At 41.1% G+C, this 16,537-nt stretch overlaps 1 protein-coding gene across 5 annotated transcripts in view; it reads left to right on the plus strand.

Moving 5' to 3' along the window:
* Positions 1 to 16,537, plus strand: part of pard3ba (par-3 family cell polarity regulator beta a) — a 137,173-nt gene that overhangs the window by 15,943 nt on the left and 104,693 nt on the right. For all 5 annotated transcript variants that reach the window (XM_025062718.1, XM_008325477.3, XM_008325476.3 and 2 more), the window contains exon 3: positions 11,511 to 11,685. In XM_025062718.1, coding sequence (XP_024918486.1) covers positions 11,511 to 11,685 — 175 coding nt within the window. The remainder of the gene's footprint in view (positions 1 to 11,510; positions 11,686 to 16,537) is intronic.

The following is a 16,537-nucleotide window of genomic DNA, read 5'->3' on the forward strand; positions in this document are numbered from 1 at the left end:
CCGCTCATTAAACTTTAAATGTCTGATGATTTCCAGTGCTGTCACGCAGCTGAATCCACATCTGCGTCCATTGTTCACAAGCAAAACACACTCTAATATTGTTATCATTCAATTTATTCTCTTCCTCTCACTCTCATCAACTCACTGATGGGCCTAATGAAGGGTGCTCCGTGGATGCTAATGTTTCTGAATAGGCCATTCCAATTATGAGGTAGCCTGACTTTGGAACGTTAGGTTTATTTATTTATTTATTTATTTTTCTCGAAAATTGTTCTTTAACACTTTAACACAAAGTGTTCCTCTCACTGATGTGTAGCCATTAAACATTGAAATAAAAGACTCGATGAAGCATTGATAATTAGCTCCGCTCTTTAAATGAAAACCAATAGAGCAGCTGTGACCACATAATCACAATGCTAAAGCAACTGACTGATTAAAAACCACAGCAGAATCAAACGTACACAGTATGTTTATAAAAATGCTTCAATAAAACAAATGTATGTATTAATGTAGCTCACTCTCCTTCACTTAAGTTCCCTTCAAAATGATTCAGTGTTTAAGTGTGTGTGTGGATGTCTGAATGATAATCAGACTGTCATGTCTGTCTGTTTCCGTGTTTTCCTGTGTTCTTTGTGGGGTAATCTGATGGGATCACACTCACCTGTTTGGTAATTAGCTTCACTTGTGTCACCTGGTGTTCCCTGTGTATATATACCCCTCTCCCTCACTCTGTCGTCGTTGGATAATTGTGGTTGTGTGTGTTTGATCATTGTGACTGTGTTAGATCTTCGTGTTCGTGAGTTTCCTACTCTGTTTCCTCGTGTTCCGTGTTTTCCTCGTGTTCCTCGAGAATTCTGTGTCTGTTAGTTTTTCGTGTTTTGTGAATTTGGACTTTAGTACTGCATTTGGGTCCTGCCTGCTTCCTGCGATGCCAGTACACGACACAGACTCATATTTAGTACGTGTGTATTTGAAGGATTGACAGCAATTATTGTCAGAAACATACGTGTTGCCTGGTGTATGAAACCAAAACCTGCAGGTGAAGGTTTTTCGTGGCTCACCGTAACAACATGACTGAATATGAGTCGTATAATGTTCACATAACCTGTGCCATATCTAACCAGAGTTCTACCTCTAATTCGAGCTCTTGCAGTAAATACTTTGACCCAGAAAACCACAGGGAAAAGTCCCATCACGGCTGCAGTGGCAGTTCAGTCAATTATTAATCATATTATGAATAATAATCACAATGAAAAGCACAGAACTGTCCTTTAAATCTTTTTGAAGTCTAAAACTGATAAAATGTCAACAGTGAATTTAGAAAGTCGGTCAGCCTCTGCCACAGTTAGCCGCAGACACTTTCACTGAAAACAGCCCCCTCTGCAAAGATGCAATCAGATGATCTGAACACCAAACAAATAGATCCTGAAGAGAAGAATCATTCTGGTCCAGTCGGGTTATCACCTGGGAGACACTGTGCTGATCCAGGATAACTTGTGTGTTGTTGCTATGCTCTTGTGATGGTTATACTGTCTTGTAGAACTTTACCTCAGTAGTAGTACTACTACAGCCGTTTTGGGTAAATAAAAAGTACATGGGAAATTGTTTATCACTTTTGTTTATTTGGTGCCAAAAGGATAAAACTCCAGAAAAACAACTCTATCAATGGTTGAAGAGTTCTGTTAGGCAACTGGACGTGACATTTTCTCAAAGACATTTCTTCAGTTCTCAGTTTCTGTTTCACGTCCAGTTGCCTAACAGAACTCATCAACCTTGACCATCACCTGGATGACTGAGAATCTTCATAGACAACCCTATCAATGCTTGTGCAAGTGTAAAAAATATGTTGAATCTATTTTTGTTTCTTTACAGTGTTTAATGAATTAACATCTATGCATGACACCACAGGACATTTAGTGATCATTTGTCCTGGGCGACAACTAGAGTTTGTTTAGTGATCCAACAAACAAAGCAGAGATGTTGCGTATGAGGCAGAAGGTTGAGAGCAGAAGTAGGTGCTGTTTACTGGTAACAGTCTACTATGTGAAAGAAAGTGTAGTTGCAGAATAAAGGCAGCCTGAGGGCGAGAGAGCCACAGGTGGGAGTTAATCACTCCTTCTATTTCTCTGTCAAGCCCCAAGAGGATGAAGGGGATGATGGAGGGAGGAGAAGGAAAGGTTGGATGGTAAAAGCAGCAGCAGCAGCAGCAGCAGCAGCAGCAGTTGGCTCTCTGACGGCCACAGGGATAGGAAAGCTTATTATGAGGCTCTGGCTCTGACTTTGAGAAAATCATGTGTGATTTCCTCCTTGGTCTGTGTCCATACGGGGAATGTGTGTCTGCACATTTATGAGAACAGGGTTATGACTTCTCCACCTTGGAAAGGCAGCACGTGTTTCACTTCAGAGTGGGCAGTATGAATATGTTGGATATTATCATACGTTACAATCAAACATAATATCACTATGAATATTGTGATACCTTTACATTAAATACATTTTTGTGTGTGTGATTTGAAAAGCCCCCGCTCCTGCAGTCCTTGGGATTTATTCTGGAGTTGATGGAATATGGCTGTCTGTATATTTTCAATTGTCTGGCTCTGTGTTGTTTATAACTGGGCTCAAATCTCAAAATTGTATGGATCAATAAACATTTCTGCTCTTTCTGGGGATGGTCCATATTGAGCAACTTCAAGAGTGACCATCAAGATGTGATGTATTTACAGTAGCAGTCTGTGCTGCTGCAGTAGACCTTTTTCCCAGGACAGCAGAGGCATCACTAGCTTTCCTCTAAATGTTGGTGAATCTGTTTCCTGTGCTGTGACTGAGCTGCTGCAATCAATAAAACTAACAAAAAAAGATCAACTTGTAGCTGCTGCTGCCTTCCTTGTGGTTTCCTTTAGTGCATCTGTCTGCTCAGATTAAAATAGCCATGATAATGCAGTGTTTTTGTCACAATAGTCAAAGCTGTAAATTTAATACCTCGTCAGTATTGGTGTCAGTGCGTTGCGTTGGGGTGGAGCAGTGACACCACTGCCGATGCATTTGCACGGCAGGAATGATGAACGAGCTGGTTTGATATTTCCTTTGCCTTCCTAAGAGAAAATCCAGGTCCTGGAGCTGTGCTGCCTGTCACCCCTCTCCTCCACCCACCTCCTTATCCCACCTCCTCCTCCTCCTCCTCTCTCTGGGGCCTCTAGGGTATGAGTGATTTATGAAGAGTTTACCCTCGCCCTTTATGAATGTGCATAAATAATAATGTGGCGTGTCAGTGAGCGTAGCCTGGGCAGCAATATCTCAGCTGGTGGCTTTGGTGTGTTTGTGTTAATATGTATATACTCTCAGTGGATGCATATGTGCTTCATTACTGTGGCTGCAGCGACAGATGTGTGTGTGTGTGTGTGACTGCAGTGAAGGATGGAGGAAAATAAGCTGAAAGTAAGAGATAAATCAACCTTCTTCTTCACTACAACTTGCACCTGCTGCCTTATATTTTACACACTGACACGAATTAGGGCTGTCAAAGGATTAGGATTTTTAATCGGATTCATCACAGGATGGCAGTGGACTTTTCACGGTTAATCATGATTAAAGCTAATCCTTATAAAATTCAATTAATTGTGATTAATTGTGATTATAACACATTAGGATTTAATCATGATTAATCGTTAGTGTAACTCGGCATGATTCATCGAGATGAATCAACATTTGTGTTCTGGGTGTCACTGGAACAGAAAGACAAAAAACAGCAGGGACACGTTTGTGTTTTACATCTGTTTTAACTGTGACTAAACTGTGACTATCATATATCAAATGATGAAATGATCAACACAGCCGCTCTCTCCCTGCCCAATAGACAATTGTGTGTTCTTGTTGCCCCAGACACACATGCTGCCCTCAACTCTTTGAGGCCTCCACAAACACATCCTCGGTGTTAAGATGGTATTTTAAGCTTGTGGTGCCTGGGAGAAACACAACCTTTTTACTGCAGTATGTGCGTGTATGTGAAGTACTGAATATATGGTGCTTGTAATTTTGGCCATGTATTAAATCATATCCATCCACTCTGCTCGTCCGTTACCGGGTCGTGGGGGCAGCAGTCTCCATGACCGCCACCCAAATCCCACTGCACCGTACCAACCCCCCTGAACCTTCCTGCAGATGGTGAGTCCACTGGAAGGTACCAACCGCCCTGACTGGGATTAACCTGGGGTTCAACACTAATGACAGAGACATTGCCTCTGGGCTAAAGCGTCACTGTATTAAATCATAACTGAACATGAATAATGCTGATATTTTGTGAGTTTTGAAAAATGGTTGTAACCTTAAAGGGTTTATCAAGTATATTTTGTTTCATTTTTTTCTTCAAATATGAGTAAAACCAGGCTATGTAAAGACTTTCAGACAGAAAGAAATTCATTTGATGATGTGTCAGTGTTCCAGCAGTCCTCATCTGTCCAAAATTAAAGAAATCGGATGTATTATGTATTATAAGAACTAGAACTTTTCCTGCTCTCTCAATTTCTTCATTTTCTTTCCACACATAAAGGCTGAGGTTTAGGTGTGTGTTCATTTTACCAGCTCTTTCTTTCAGCTGTGCATAATTTTTTTAACATTCTGCTGATTTTTATTTGTAACTATCTGTAACCAAAAACCAGAATAGAAATGTCAAAGGCATCAGTGAAAGCCGTCACTTGAAGCCACTTGGACTAAGTTGTCAAATACCACTGCATCACTGCGGCTCATAGGATAGAGCGTCACAAATTCCAATTACTTGCTGCTTTTCGGTTTTTAAAAATAATCGACATTCCTTCCTATGATGCCATGCACTTTAAGAACTGCACCCTGACTGAGATCTCGACTCCACTACACAAACTGCTGGTATTCAACACACTTTCACAACTGTGGAGAAAGTCATTGTCTGCACACGGCGTCTGCTCTTGTTGAACAGCTTCCGGTCGTTCCACAGTTTCCACACCTCTATCGCCAACACTTTACAGTATAAAAAGTGTCAAAGATGAGTCATTTTGAGCTGTTTTGTATGGAATATCTAATCATTTTCCTGTCTTGACACATCTGTCTTCAACATCAAACAGAACGTCTGCAGGATTTCTAGCTCATGAGCAGCCAAACACAGAATTCTCCCTGTTTAGGAAGTCTGTGTCACTTTGGTAAATATAAAGCCTGGGCTTCAAACAACATTTGAATTTCAGTGCTATAGGCAGCTGTAGATCAACAACTCTTTGGCTCCGTGATGTAAATTTGCTAATGTTTTCCATGGACTTTGGAACAGAGAGTCAGATAATACAAATACAAGCTTCAGGGACTGATACTGACGGTAGAGAAAGATAAAAGCCATTTTAGACTTTAGAAAAAGGCTGGTATTAAAATGATTAACAATAGCTTGCACTGGACTGGACTGGACTGACACCCCACTTCCACGTTCCATTACAATAGTAGCCCCAAAGCAACACTTTCTTTTTTTGTTAAACTTGTCTTTTTAGGCCCATGTTGACTGTTTTCTTTTGTCACTACTTAAGGACTGGTCTCCTTCAAAAATGAATTCTTTAATTATTTAGAAGCGTACCTCAACTACAACTACAATGGCTTCACTTTATTTTATTTAAATTATATTTGATGGCAGTGTTTGCTGATTGCTAATTAACATTGGTTAATTCTGTCCACTGGTGCGTAAACCTTTTATTTTCACATTATTGGCAATAATTTTCGTTGGGTTGACAACAGTACTTTGAACTAATGAGCATTTCTTAGTGTCATCGACCAACTCGGCTCCAGTACGGCAGCAACGATTGCCTCTGAAAAGACTGAACTCATTTAGCTGGTAGGTTTACCCTCTAACTTCCATCTGCAAATGCTCGTGTGTGTGTTTGGGCAGTATATGGTTGAGTAGTGCTGTATGTGCAGCTGTAAGGGAGATGATTGTTTCACCGTTCTCCTGTCAGGAGGAAGCAGGTTCCTCTTTGAATTGTGCATCTGTGTTTGAAGAAAGAATGGTAGCAGATGAAAAAAAAAAAAGCCAAAGGGAGGGTGGCCATAAGATAAATGACAGCAGTACAAAAGCACAGCATCTCCTGAGACGTATACCACACTTACAAACACACACAGACAGACACATACACACACACACACACGCTCTAAAACACTGCAGTGTTAGACAGTAATGAGAAAGCAGAAGAAAAATGCATTGATTAGAAGAAGCTGAGGAAAAAGAGGAAGTGTGTGTGTGTGTGTGTGTGTGTGTTTTGTTTGCCTCAGGTTTTGTGTTAGTGATGCTCATGTAAAGGCTGTAGGCTCCACTTGGTAAAAGCATGCAGTGGGGTCTGACTAAAGCAAGGTGGCACTGTTCATCCTCTAATTGTTTAAAGTGTGTGTGTGTGTGTGTGTATGTGTGTTTTTTGGGGAGGGCATGACGTCCGAGTTTATCAATGGCTGAGCTTCTCAAAGCGTTATGACCAATGAGTGTTAAACTGTGCCTGGTGTGTGTGTATATTTCTTCAAAAACGTCCTATTACGGTGTGTGAACAGTCTTTGTGTGTGTGTGTGTGTGTGTGTGTGTTAGTGTGAGAGTGTGTCTACATACAGGACGTGCTGCATCTTGTGAATTAATTCACAGCAGGCACATCAATTATTTAAAGCCACTCAACAGTGTTCCGTCTGTGACTTTGCAACATGTAAATATAATTCACTGTTTACAGCAGCTGTGATGGTCTCATATCTGATCATTAAAAATTTAAAAAAAAATTGCTGCCCTCTGATTGGCTGTCAGCCTGTACAGCCTGTGTGAAAGCAGAACGGTAATCACACTAATGTGTCACTTTATTGATCACTGTAAGGTTTACTCTTAGCCTCTTGACACAGGGATGTCAGAGGTTAGTGTAGTCACAGCGTCGAGCTGCTGTTCACCTGTGGCTGTACACCCCTCTGTGCTTCCACTGAATGACAGTTGATATAATAAGTAATAAAAGATGTGGAGAATATAATCCTTTTTACATTTACAGATTGAGTCATGTGACACTGTGGTTGTGTCCTCTCTCTGTGATTTCATAATTCCTCTCATCTCTGGCTGGAGTTCAGTATTGCCGAGGGCAGTTGTGGTGTATACGTCTCAAAATTAATTTTTATTATTTATCATTCACTGATTAATTAACCACATCTGCAGTAGAGGAAAATGTTTTAACAGATCAAATACTGAGAAGGAGAACTACTAACTAGGGCTTACCTTGTAGTTAGTTGGTTAGTGAATGTTGCTTTTGGCATTTACAAGGTAAAACGACGCATTACATCCGGAGCAGTTTCATCAACGGTACCTGGACTGGTTAGGTTTGGTTGGTTTGGTTCTGGTTAAAGTACTATTTAGGTATTCACTACATCCCCTAGACACGCACTCTTCCCTTTACTTTTTAAAGTATTCAAATCAAAAGTAGAAAACCAAAAGCTACTTTCTACCCAACCTGAGCTGTTTTAAGGCATCTTTTTAATAAATTTGACTATAAATTTAAATGTTTTTTTTTAGCCTTGCTGAGAAAAAGCTGTCACAGATTGGACAGATATGTGTTTTGCAGTTAAATGTCATTAAAATTATGTTTTGAAAGATAAGTAGTGAAAATAGTGAGAACTATTCGCTCGTCTAAATATCTGCACAGTGCGGTATTTAGTGACAACGACAAAGAATGCAGCACACGCGCTCATAAATAGTATTCATGTCTTTTGTGCATTCACAATATTGTATGTGGATTGAATTTATGTCACAGTAATCACCTTAGCTGTGTAGAAGGCAATCTGCTCACACTGAACACACTACACAACAGCCCTGCAGCACCGTCTTAGCATGACAATGTACAGCATTTAGCCGTTTGTATGCAGTTCTGCTATCAGCATGTGCTGGAGAATGTGAGTGAGTGTGTTATGTAAATAAGAGAGAAAAGGGTCACATTATTCAGCATGCGCTGACGTGCAGGCTGCCACGGTTCATATCAATATCCACCGTCGGCTGCAGAATGAAGAATAGTGAGGTTTTTGTTTTCCTGGAATACTAATGACAGTCAGAAGATAGAAGAAGGCGGGAGAAAAAAACCCAAAACGCCTGCATGTTAACAAAATGCAGTCTGATTTCTTCAAGGTGTTTTGTGTGTCATCCTTCAGGAGCGTGCTAGAGCTGGATTGAAGCTACTTTACCTCATGTTCCAGGCCTGCACAGTTTCTCGGAACATTGCCTGCTGTGCACAAAAAGCACGTACTGATTGCTGGAACATAAATGTCAGTTAAGTGTCCGAGGTCTTCTTTAAACGAGGCTGACATAAACCCGACGAAACCCTCGGGTATGAGAGGAAGGAACACCAAAAGCCCCATAAGGTATCGGACCATGCAGTGAGTGTTACCCACTTGTTTGTTGAAGTAATAGAATCGATGAAGCTTTGCCGTCAGCACTTTAACCAGATGATGCCCTCAGTTTGACCCTCATCCGCCTCTGTCCACTGTCACCTGCTGTTAGAGAGTATGAGTCGGGTCCATTTAACACTACAGTCTTTCCTTTTCCCACTCAGTGCTAATCTCAAGGATGAACTCATTCGTTTTAAGCGGTCAAAGTTCACGGTTCAGTTTGACCTCACAGATCAATTGTATTCGTTGCTGCTTGAATTAAAATAAATGAACATTGTGGGTGAGCATAGGTGTCATAAATTCTACTCACCCACTTTGAGGTATTTGTTTCAAATGTTACACACATTTAATTAAAGAAACAGCTGGTGAATGTTGAGACCAAAGTGTAATCACGAAAAATGTATTTCTAAAATCTCAAGAAACCCTATTTAATTAAACTTCAACTTAGCCAAGAAAATATTGATTGAAATTCAGCAGTTACAGTACTGGGAACACAAGCTAACGCTCAGTTTGATTCTGTAAACCCAGTGTTTTTAGTACAGTGTAAACACGTTCACCTTAGCATAATCAGCAGCTTTTGAAAACCTAGAGGCCGTGTCTGCGTTTGAACTAAAGTTTTGGTTTTATCTGTTGGCTCACGGCTGCACACTCTGAGTCCAAGTCCGCTAGACATTTCAAAAAAACAAAACAATATGCTATAATTTGTTTTGTTAATAGAAGTCAAATATACAGACAAATATACACACATCAACTTGGCAAAACAAATACAGTAGCTGTCACCTCCCTGTTTATATAAGGAGTATTTTTTTCAGATTTTTAGGAGTTTTGTTTTTAAGGAGTGCCCTGTCCACCCCGTCCTCTTTTATTGTTTACTGTCCTTGTTTGAAAATCGATAAAATATCCACAATATGAATACAAGTGACAGTAGATTAGGGTGGGTGGTATCATTTGTTACTGCTGGAATGTTCAACCAGGGTCAGGTGTTCGCATTGGTACAAATATGTCAAAGTAGATGTAATTTCGTTGGTCACTAGGGTTTTTCTGTGGTTCTTGAAACTGAGTTTTCTTGAAGAAAAGTGGTCTTGTAACACTGAACCTCTAAATCTCCAAATCACTGCTGCAGTTTCCTCCAAATGAAGTAATGTGTACTGTTGATTGTGTTGACACTTGCTGTTTGATTGGTTGATGAGGGGGAAACAACAGGGGGCGGCCTTCATCAGCGTTACTCCCCACCTGTGTCAGATGGGAAAAATGTATTTGAAAAACAAATCATCATCACCCCCCTCCTACTTCCACGTTTTGAAAAGTGAAAAAAAGAGTCTTTGCTTGATGGAGCTTCCGTGTGTGTGCGGTGCATCACTTCATGCTCCCAGGACGACTTCTTTGATTGATGCTGTCAGTGCTTTTGGTGAAAGAGACGGGGGCGTAGGAAGGAAGGGAGGAGGCAGATAAGACGAGAAGAAGGAGAGCAGATAAAGGAGAGAGAAGGAGTTTGAAGAAGCATCCATCAGGCGGCACAATCAGATGGTTTTTCCTGCTGTTCGCTCTTTTTTTTCTCATTCGCTCATCTCTGCATCTGCAGCCTCTGGATTCTACATCTTAACCCTGAACTCCCTGTTTCAAATCTGTGCATAGACCCACACACACAGACACACACACACACACACACACACACACACACATACAAAGGGCGTTGCTTATCTCTTTCGAATGGCGTCATCCAGGTGTCATGAGAATGTTGAATCATGGGATTTTAGGTCAAAGGTGAAGTCATTGGATGATGGATGAGGCAGATCACATACTTTGTGCTTATTGTTTATGCATCAAGTCCACCCACACACACACGCTCACTTCCGTTAATTGAAATTCTTTGTTGTTTCATTCTCATCCCTCGTTCCCTGCAGGTGATTACTTCTCATTAAGTGGTCATTTCCTTTCACCACCAGCATCTAATGAGAGCGTCACGCTGCCATGCGCCCATTTGTCAAACCAGTGCCTCCAACGGCGTTTGCGTAGCTGCGTACTGGACAAACACACACACACACACACACACACACACTCCCCTCTGCTCAATCTGCCATCATGTCACCGTCTCAATTAGGACTGTTTGTCGTTCTCCTGTCCTCCGTATCCTCTTCATTTGGTACCCCTCCTTCCTCTGCGCCGTCTTATTGTGGCAGCCGTGTCATTGTGTTTGGCAGCTTCTCATTCTCTTGTCAGATCTTATTTAACTGTGAATTTCATACACACACACACCTCACATCCCCGTGTGTGTGTGTGTGTGTGTGTGTGTGTGTGTTGTAACTCCACTTTGGCAGACCCTTACTCCATCGCTTCTTCAGAGCGAAGCAAGTTCTGTAACATTTAACTTTCATCTGCTGCTTTGTTCAAACAACCAGCTCACCAGGGCTGACAGTTTCTCCTAAATCCACTTTAGAAAAGTCAGAGCTAAGATACTGGCTTCTTCTGGAGTGTGTGCCTGACACACTCCAGAAGAAGACACAGCTGTGAATAAAAATACTGAAGATTTCTTTTTTTTTTTGTTAGATAGTTTTTCCTTGTCAGACTAGTCTTTGGATGTTACATCTGTCCACACATAAAGACAGTTGAACATTCTTTCTAACAGATAACAGAATACTGAGTCCTATTCAGTGGTGGCTGAGTCCACCAGCTGCCCAGTCACCACTGAGGTGCTGTGAACACGGCACCGTCCCCACTCACTGCTCCCACTGTTCACCTGGGTGATGGGTTAAAGGCAGAGGTCACATTTCATTGTGTGCAGTGGTGTGTGTCACAAAGTAGTTCACTTTCCAATTCAGGTTTGCTAACAGCTAGAGATGTTTGCTGCAGTCAGAAGTTTGTTCTTTGTGCAAATTAAGACTAGTTTTGGTAGCTCTCCCTGAAGCACGTTTTGGAAAAATCATTTATGTTTTTAGGTTGTTTTTCATTTTAAGGACTGGAGGTTTGCTATAAAGTTTTTTAACACACTTGGCAGAACTACGTAGGGTCTCTCTGTCACTAACCCTCCTGCAAGAAAACCTCATTTGTTTTCACTTGTGCTTTAGACTAATTGCTTGATTATGCTGGTGACTTTGTGCATCTCTCTCTCGCAGCTGATTGCAGTCTTCGACAAAGTAAAGCGTGGAAGGACGGACAGTCCCAGAGACAACATGTCCAACTACTCCAGCGGAGCCCCCAGTCCTGAGCCCCTCCACTACCACTCCCACCTGCAGTTCCTCGAGTCAAACAAGGGAGAGATTGAAGTCAATGAAGCCGTCCTCAAAGCAAGTAGGTCACATCTGCTTCAGTTTTATTTAGGTTTTACCGGAAAGAAAATTCAATTTCAAAGATGACTGAGGGACGTTTTAAACCTAACATCGCAGTTCTGCGTGATACAGAATATGAATAATATGTGCTAATACATGTAGAAGCAGTGACAGCTTCAAACACACACCTACAACAATGCTCAATCAACACTTGCACATCTGTGTGTGACTGAGAAAACAAGTGTCTGACGCTGCGTTTCGGCATCGTCGGGATATTAAGGTGTTTTACTCAAACACGTAGCAAACGTGAGAATATGAGCTTGTCCTCATTACTCCAACTGGCAGAGGTTTTTCTCTCAGCACCACTGATGTGATGGAGCTGTACACTGCCGAATTTTAGAACTCAAGGAACCCCTTGTGATTAAACCTTAAAGGTGTAACTATTATGTAATAGTAAAGTCAAGAATAGAACGGCGAGTTCTGTTTGAGAGGTTCCTTTACAGCAGTATTATGTTATAATGGTGACAGGTTGGGGTGTCAAGATTAAAGTTGTGTCAAAGTTCAGGAGAGAATTGTCTGAAATTAAACCATCGTCTCTGTGGCTCAGCGAACAAAAATGATCCTGAATCAAACTGGCTATGTTTCTATTTTTTACACATGGCATTTTCCCACTCCATCTGTTAGCTACAGGGAAAGACTTTGCCCACCCCCCCCCACTAACACCCCCCCCACACACACACCTACCCTTTACCACTATCTGTGCCCATTCAGTCCAGTCAGCTGTTTCCTGCCTACTCTACTATTCAGCGTCAACCACCTGCCATCCACAGACTTGCCAACCACACCCTCACAAAGTCCCTGACCCATCACCCATTACCCATAACCCCCCACTCCCACCAGTCACCTCTTTTATTCCCACTAGCTCTTCCACTGCTAACTAGATTATCAGTGCAGACTGCCAGCGTGCCCAGGGTCCAGCCGAGCGTGAACGGTCTAATTCCTGCCCTCCCTCTTGATCACGCACACACACACGCACAGTTTTGAACCCAGTGGGACCTCCGCTTGTCCCCTATCCTCCACCCCTCTCTGCAGCCCTGTTGAACCCTGACTAACCCAGTTATGATGTGACCCTGTGACGCCCCTCAAACAGAGCCACACTAATGCAATAAAAGCTGCTCTGTTTTCAGGCTTAACACATAGACACACACACACACACACACACACACACACACACACAGAAACAAAACACATTAAACCACAGCAGTACAAGAGTTAAGCAACCTAATAAACTTTTAACAATCTGAGAGCTACTTAAAACACACAGTGTGATTTTAGAACCCCAAATATTTGGTATTCTGTGGGAAATGGCCTTTTATTATTGAAATCTACTCCACCAGTTACGGTAATGATATGTTGTGTTGTTCTGGGTATTTCTCATTCATATCCAAATCTCATCCTTTCCTGGCAACGAGATGTCCAACACAATGTTTTAGAAAACCACTGACTACTTAGTATTCTGAGATTTTACGCTGAATTCTGAGAAACACGAGTGACAATTGAAATATAAATAAGAATTCCTATTCTAACTGCTCTGGTCTGACACTGAAGTAACTGTTCTGAAAAAACAGTAAGAGTAAGAGCAACATAAATGAAACTAATATTTATTTCCTCTAATACATGATTTGATGTATTTATAGTAAGTTGTTATAAACATTTATGGTTGGTCCATAAAATATCTATTTATTAACCCTTTCTTGGATCTACTTTCAATTAATTTTGAATCATCAGATACTTCAAGATAACAGAGTAAACAGATGATATTTCATAAAAGAGATTAATGAAACACTTAAGCTAAAGAAAACACGATTAAATAAAAAAGTGTTCATTTGTGGGCTGGAATTATACGGTGAGTACATTGATTTGTGTGATTAAAACGTTTGTATTACTGTAATTCACACTGTTACCTTATCCGTTGACAACAGTCTGGTTTCCCTGTACACATACTTGCACAGGGTGGTGGCGCAGACAGGACCAGGAGTAATTCAGTAATCACCGTCAGGTTGTGGCCGCTTGTTTGAACAGGGTGATTGGACTTCACACTGCCCTGGTGGGATGATTAGACCAGCATTGATCCGCTGAAGACACACACACACACACACACACACACACAGGGAGGAAAAGAGTTCTTATCACACCATCCCATGAGCAGCCTGAGCTGCTCTATTGATTACCAGAAAAACAAGGCTGCCCTGGCCACAGGCATGAACACACACACACACACACACAAGCACACACACTCACAGCAATGTACAGTCTCTGTGGGAAAAGATTATAACAGTTGCACTCACACTGGTCTCCCTACGAGCATGACTGCATTTGCTGTAGTACAAGGCCTCAGGTGACGCACATTGATCGTGTTGAACACGACCAGTGTGCATCAATCAATCAATCAATCAATCAATCAGTGCAGGGTATAAAATATTTGAGAGTAATATTTGTATTATATCCATAACAAAGGCTAATAAGTCTAACTGTCATGAATAGAAAAAAATACACAGTGTGATTTTTGTTTTCTAAAGTAATTAATCATAGTTCGAAGAGATGACTTATTGGCAAACTGTATAAGAAAACTGTATACAAACAAGTGAAGGCCGAAGGCAGGAAGTGCACGACCTTTGACTTCCTGACATTAAATTTGTAACCACAGTGCTTCAGAGATGGTGTTGTCTTAGACTGGCCGGCCTGCAGTCTAGATCTGCTCCCACTGTAAATCTACGGTGCTCCATGTAGAGGGAAACTAGACGAAGGTGAAGCAAAAATTGACGGTTCCCTTGGAATTTTAAAATCGGCATCACTAAGTTGTCTTAGTACTGAGACGTTACTACCACACGAGCACAAACATGAGAAAAAATAAAAGAGATCATATAAAACAAATTGCTATGTTCTGAGAATCACAAATGTCAGTGGAAACATAATGAAGAACAAACCTTGAGGGTGCGTTTCAGTGCGTTGTGTTTTCCTTGGCGTCGAAGTGGCCACTGAGATGAGTAACAGTAGGGCGGGGGCTCTTCACACCTTCAGGGAATGTCACAAATGTGGGAGAGCACCACTCCGTTAAATTAGCGACCTAAAATATACAGTCGAGTGAAAGGAAGCTTCAGTGCCTCCACCTCACCTCCACCCTGTAGGCAGAAGGCCAGGTGTTCAAGTCGGAAGATGGCAGTGATGTTTGAAGGGTTTGATTTTACACCAGGCACACGTTATGTTCTCCTGCTTTAAAGGTATATTTGATATCAAGTTATTGACTTGATTTACCACTGAAAGATGGACTTTTCACTGACCAAGTAAGATTATATTAAATAAACGAATGATATGTAGAGTTGACGACTGCTGCAACTCACTTGGGACCTACTTGCAGCACTTTCTTCCTACCAAAATCTACGTCATTGTCTTTTCACAGTGACTTTATCTGAATTTCCTGACAGTTTTATTGTAGTCACACAACATGTTTTTACTGATATGAATTAATAAATATATTAATGTATAAAAAAATCCATTCCTGTTGGGACAGATTGGGTGTCGGTGTTAAACCACTACTGATCCCTGGTCACACTGACATTGGCGTTGGTGGATTCTCCTCTAATTCCCAAAAGCTGAAACTGCAGCTCAGTCAGATGTCTGGAAGATCATGACTGATCAAATGTTGAATGACCAGAGGAGGATCAAACTGCCGCTCTCATCAATATCTCTGACACGCAGTGCCACCGCTTGACCCCGCAGAGGTCAAGGGCCAAACTGAGTGGCCTTTAGGTTTCTTCACGTGGCTGAAGTCTTAACGGTGAATGGATGGAGGCAGATTTAAGAGGGGATGTATAAATGGAGGAGGATTTATGGGCTGACCTTTGGGGTTAATAAACCCTGACTGTGACCATGGAACAACTCTCCTCACTTCTTGAATTTAAAGTGAAATATTGTCCATTTTTATTGTCTTATAAACACCTTATTATTTACGAAACTTTTTATTTGGGAATGAGACAAAAATTTATTTTTTCTAAGTATTTATTCAATAAGCTTTTTCACATGCTTAATTCATTATCTCTTGGAATGAAGAGAAACGTCTTTGTTAAATGAATTCTTTCTTTAATCCATTTATTCAATCAGATTCTATTTTTCAACGCAGATTAATTAAACCACGTCCCATTGATTGGCTCAACAACAGGGATTAAAGCAGCGCAAACAGACAAAATATATAAGGCAATAAAAAAACAAGTACTAAGAATGAAAGAAAATGGTCAGAAATGAATGACAGTCAGACAACTTAGCCAAACTTCTAACAAGGGACAACTTTTTAAGACAGGCTTTCAAATTGTCAAAAAACAGCACAGATATTTATTTATTCATTTACAAATATAACATGAAAACTGTTAAAATGGAATAGAAAAGGTTAAATGTTGTGGTTTCATTACGATGGGAACTGTTCTGAACAGAAGCCTTTAATATATTCAATGACAGGAGCAAAACATTTACAGTATTAAAGTCATGGGGACCTGACTCTTTACCAGTACCCACAATGCAACAGTTCTCTCTCATAGACCTAAAACAGAATGTTGTCCTTACAACATGATGAATAGCGACCCACACGCACACACATACACACACTGACCTCCTCTGCTGTTCCCTTTATTCTGACCACGTTTGACCAGGACCCCGTCAGTGACCCTCCAAAGAGAGATTGATTACAGGAAAGAGATTTTTTGTTTGTCTGGCCTTCTGTGTTTCACTGGATTACAGGTTTCTGCCTCTCTCACTATCATCTCTCAACACTTTCATTTTTGTCTCTCGCATTTTCACATTTTTCTTTCCATCTCTGTGTC

The sequence above is a fragment of the Cynoglossus semilaevis genome, chromosome 14 (genome assembly GCF_000523025.1).
Source record: "Cynoglossus semilaevis isolate Cse_v1.0 chromosome 14, Cse_v1.0, whole genome shotgun sequence".
Taxonomy (NCBI): domain Eukaryota; kingdom Metazoa; phylum Chordata; class Actinopteri; order Pleuronectiformes; family Cynoglossidae; genus Cynoglossus; species Cynoglossus semilaevis.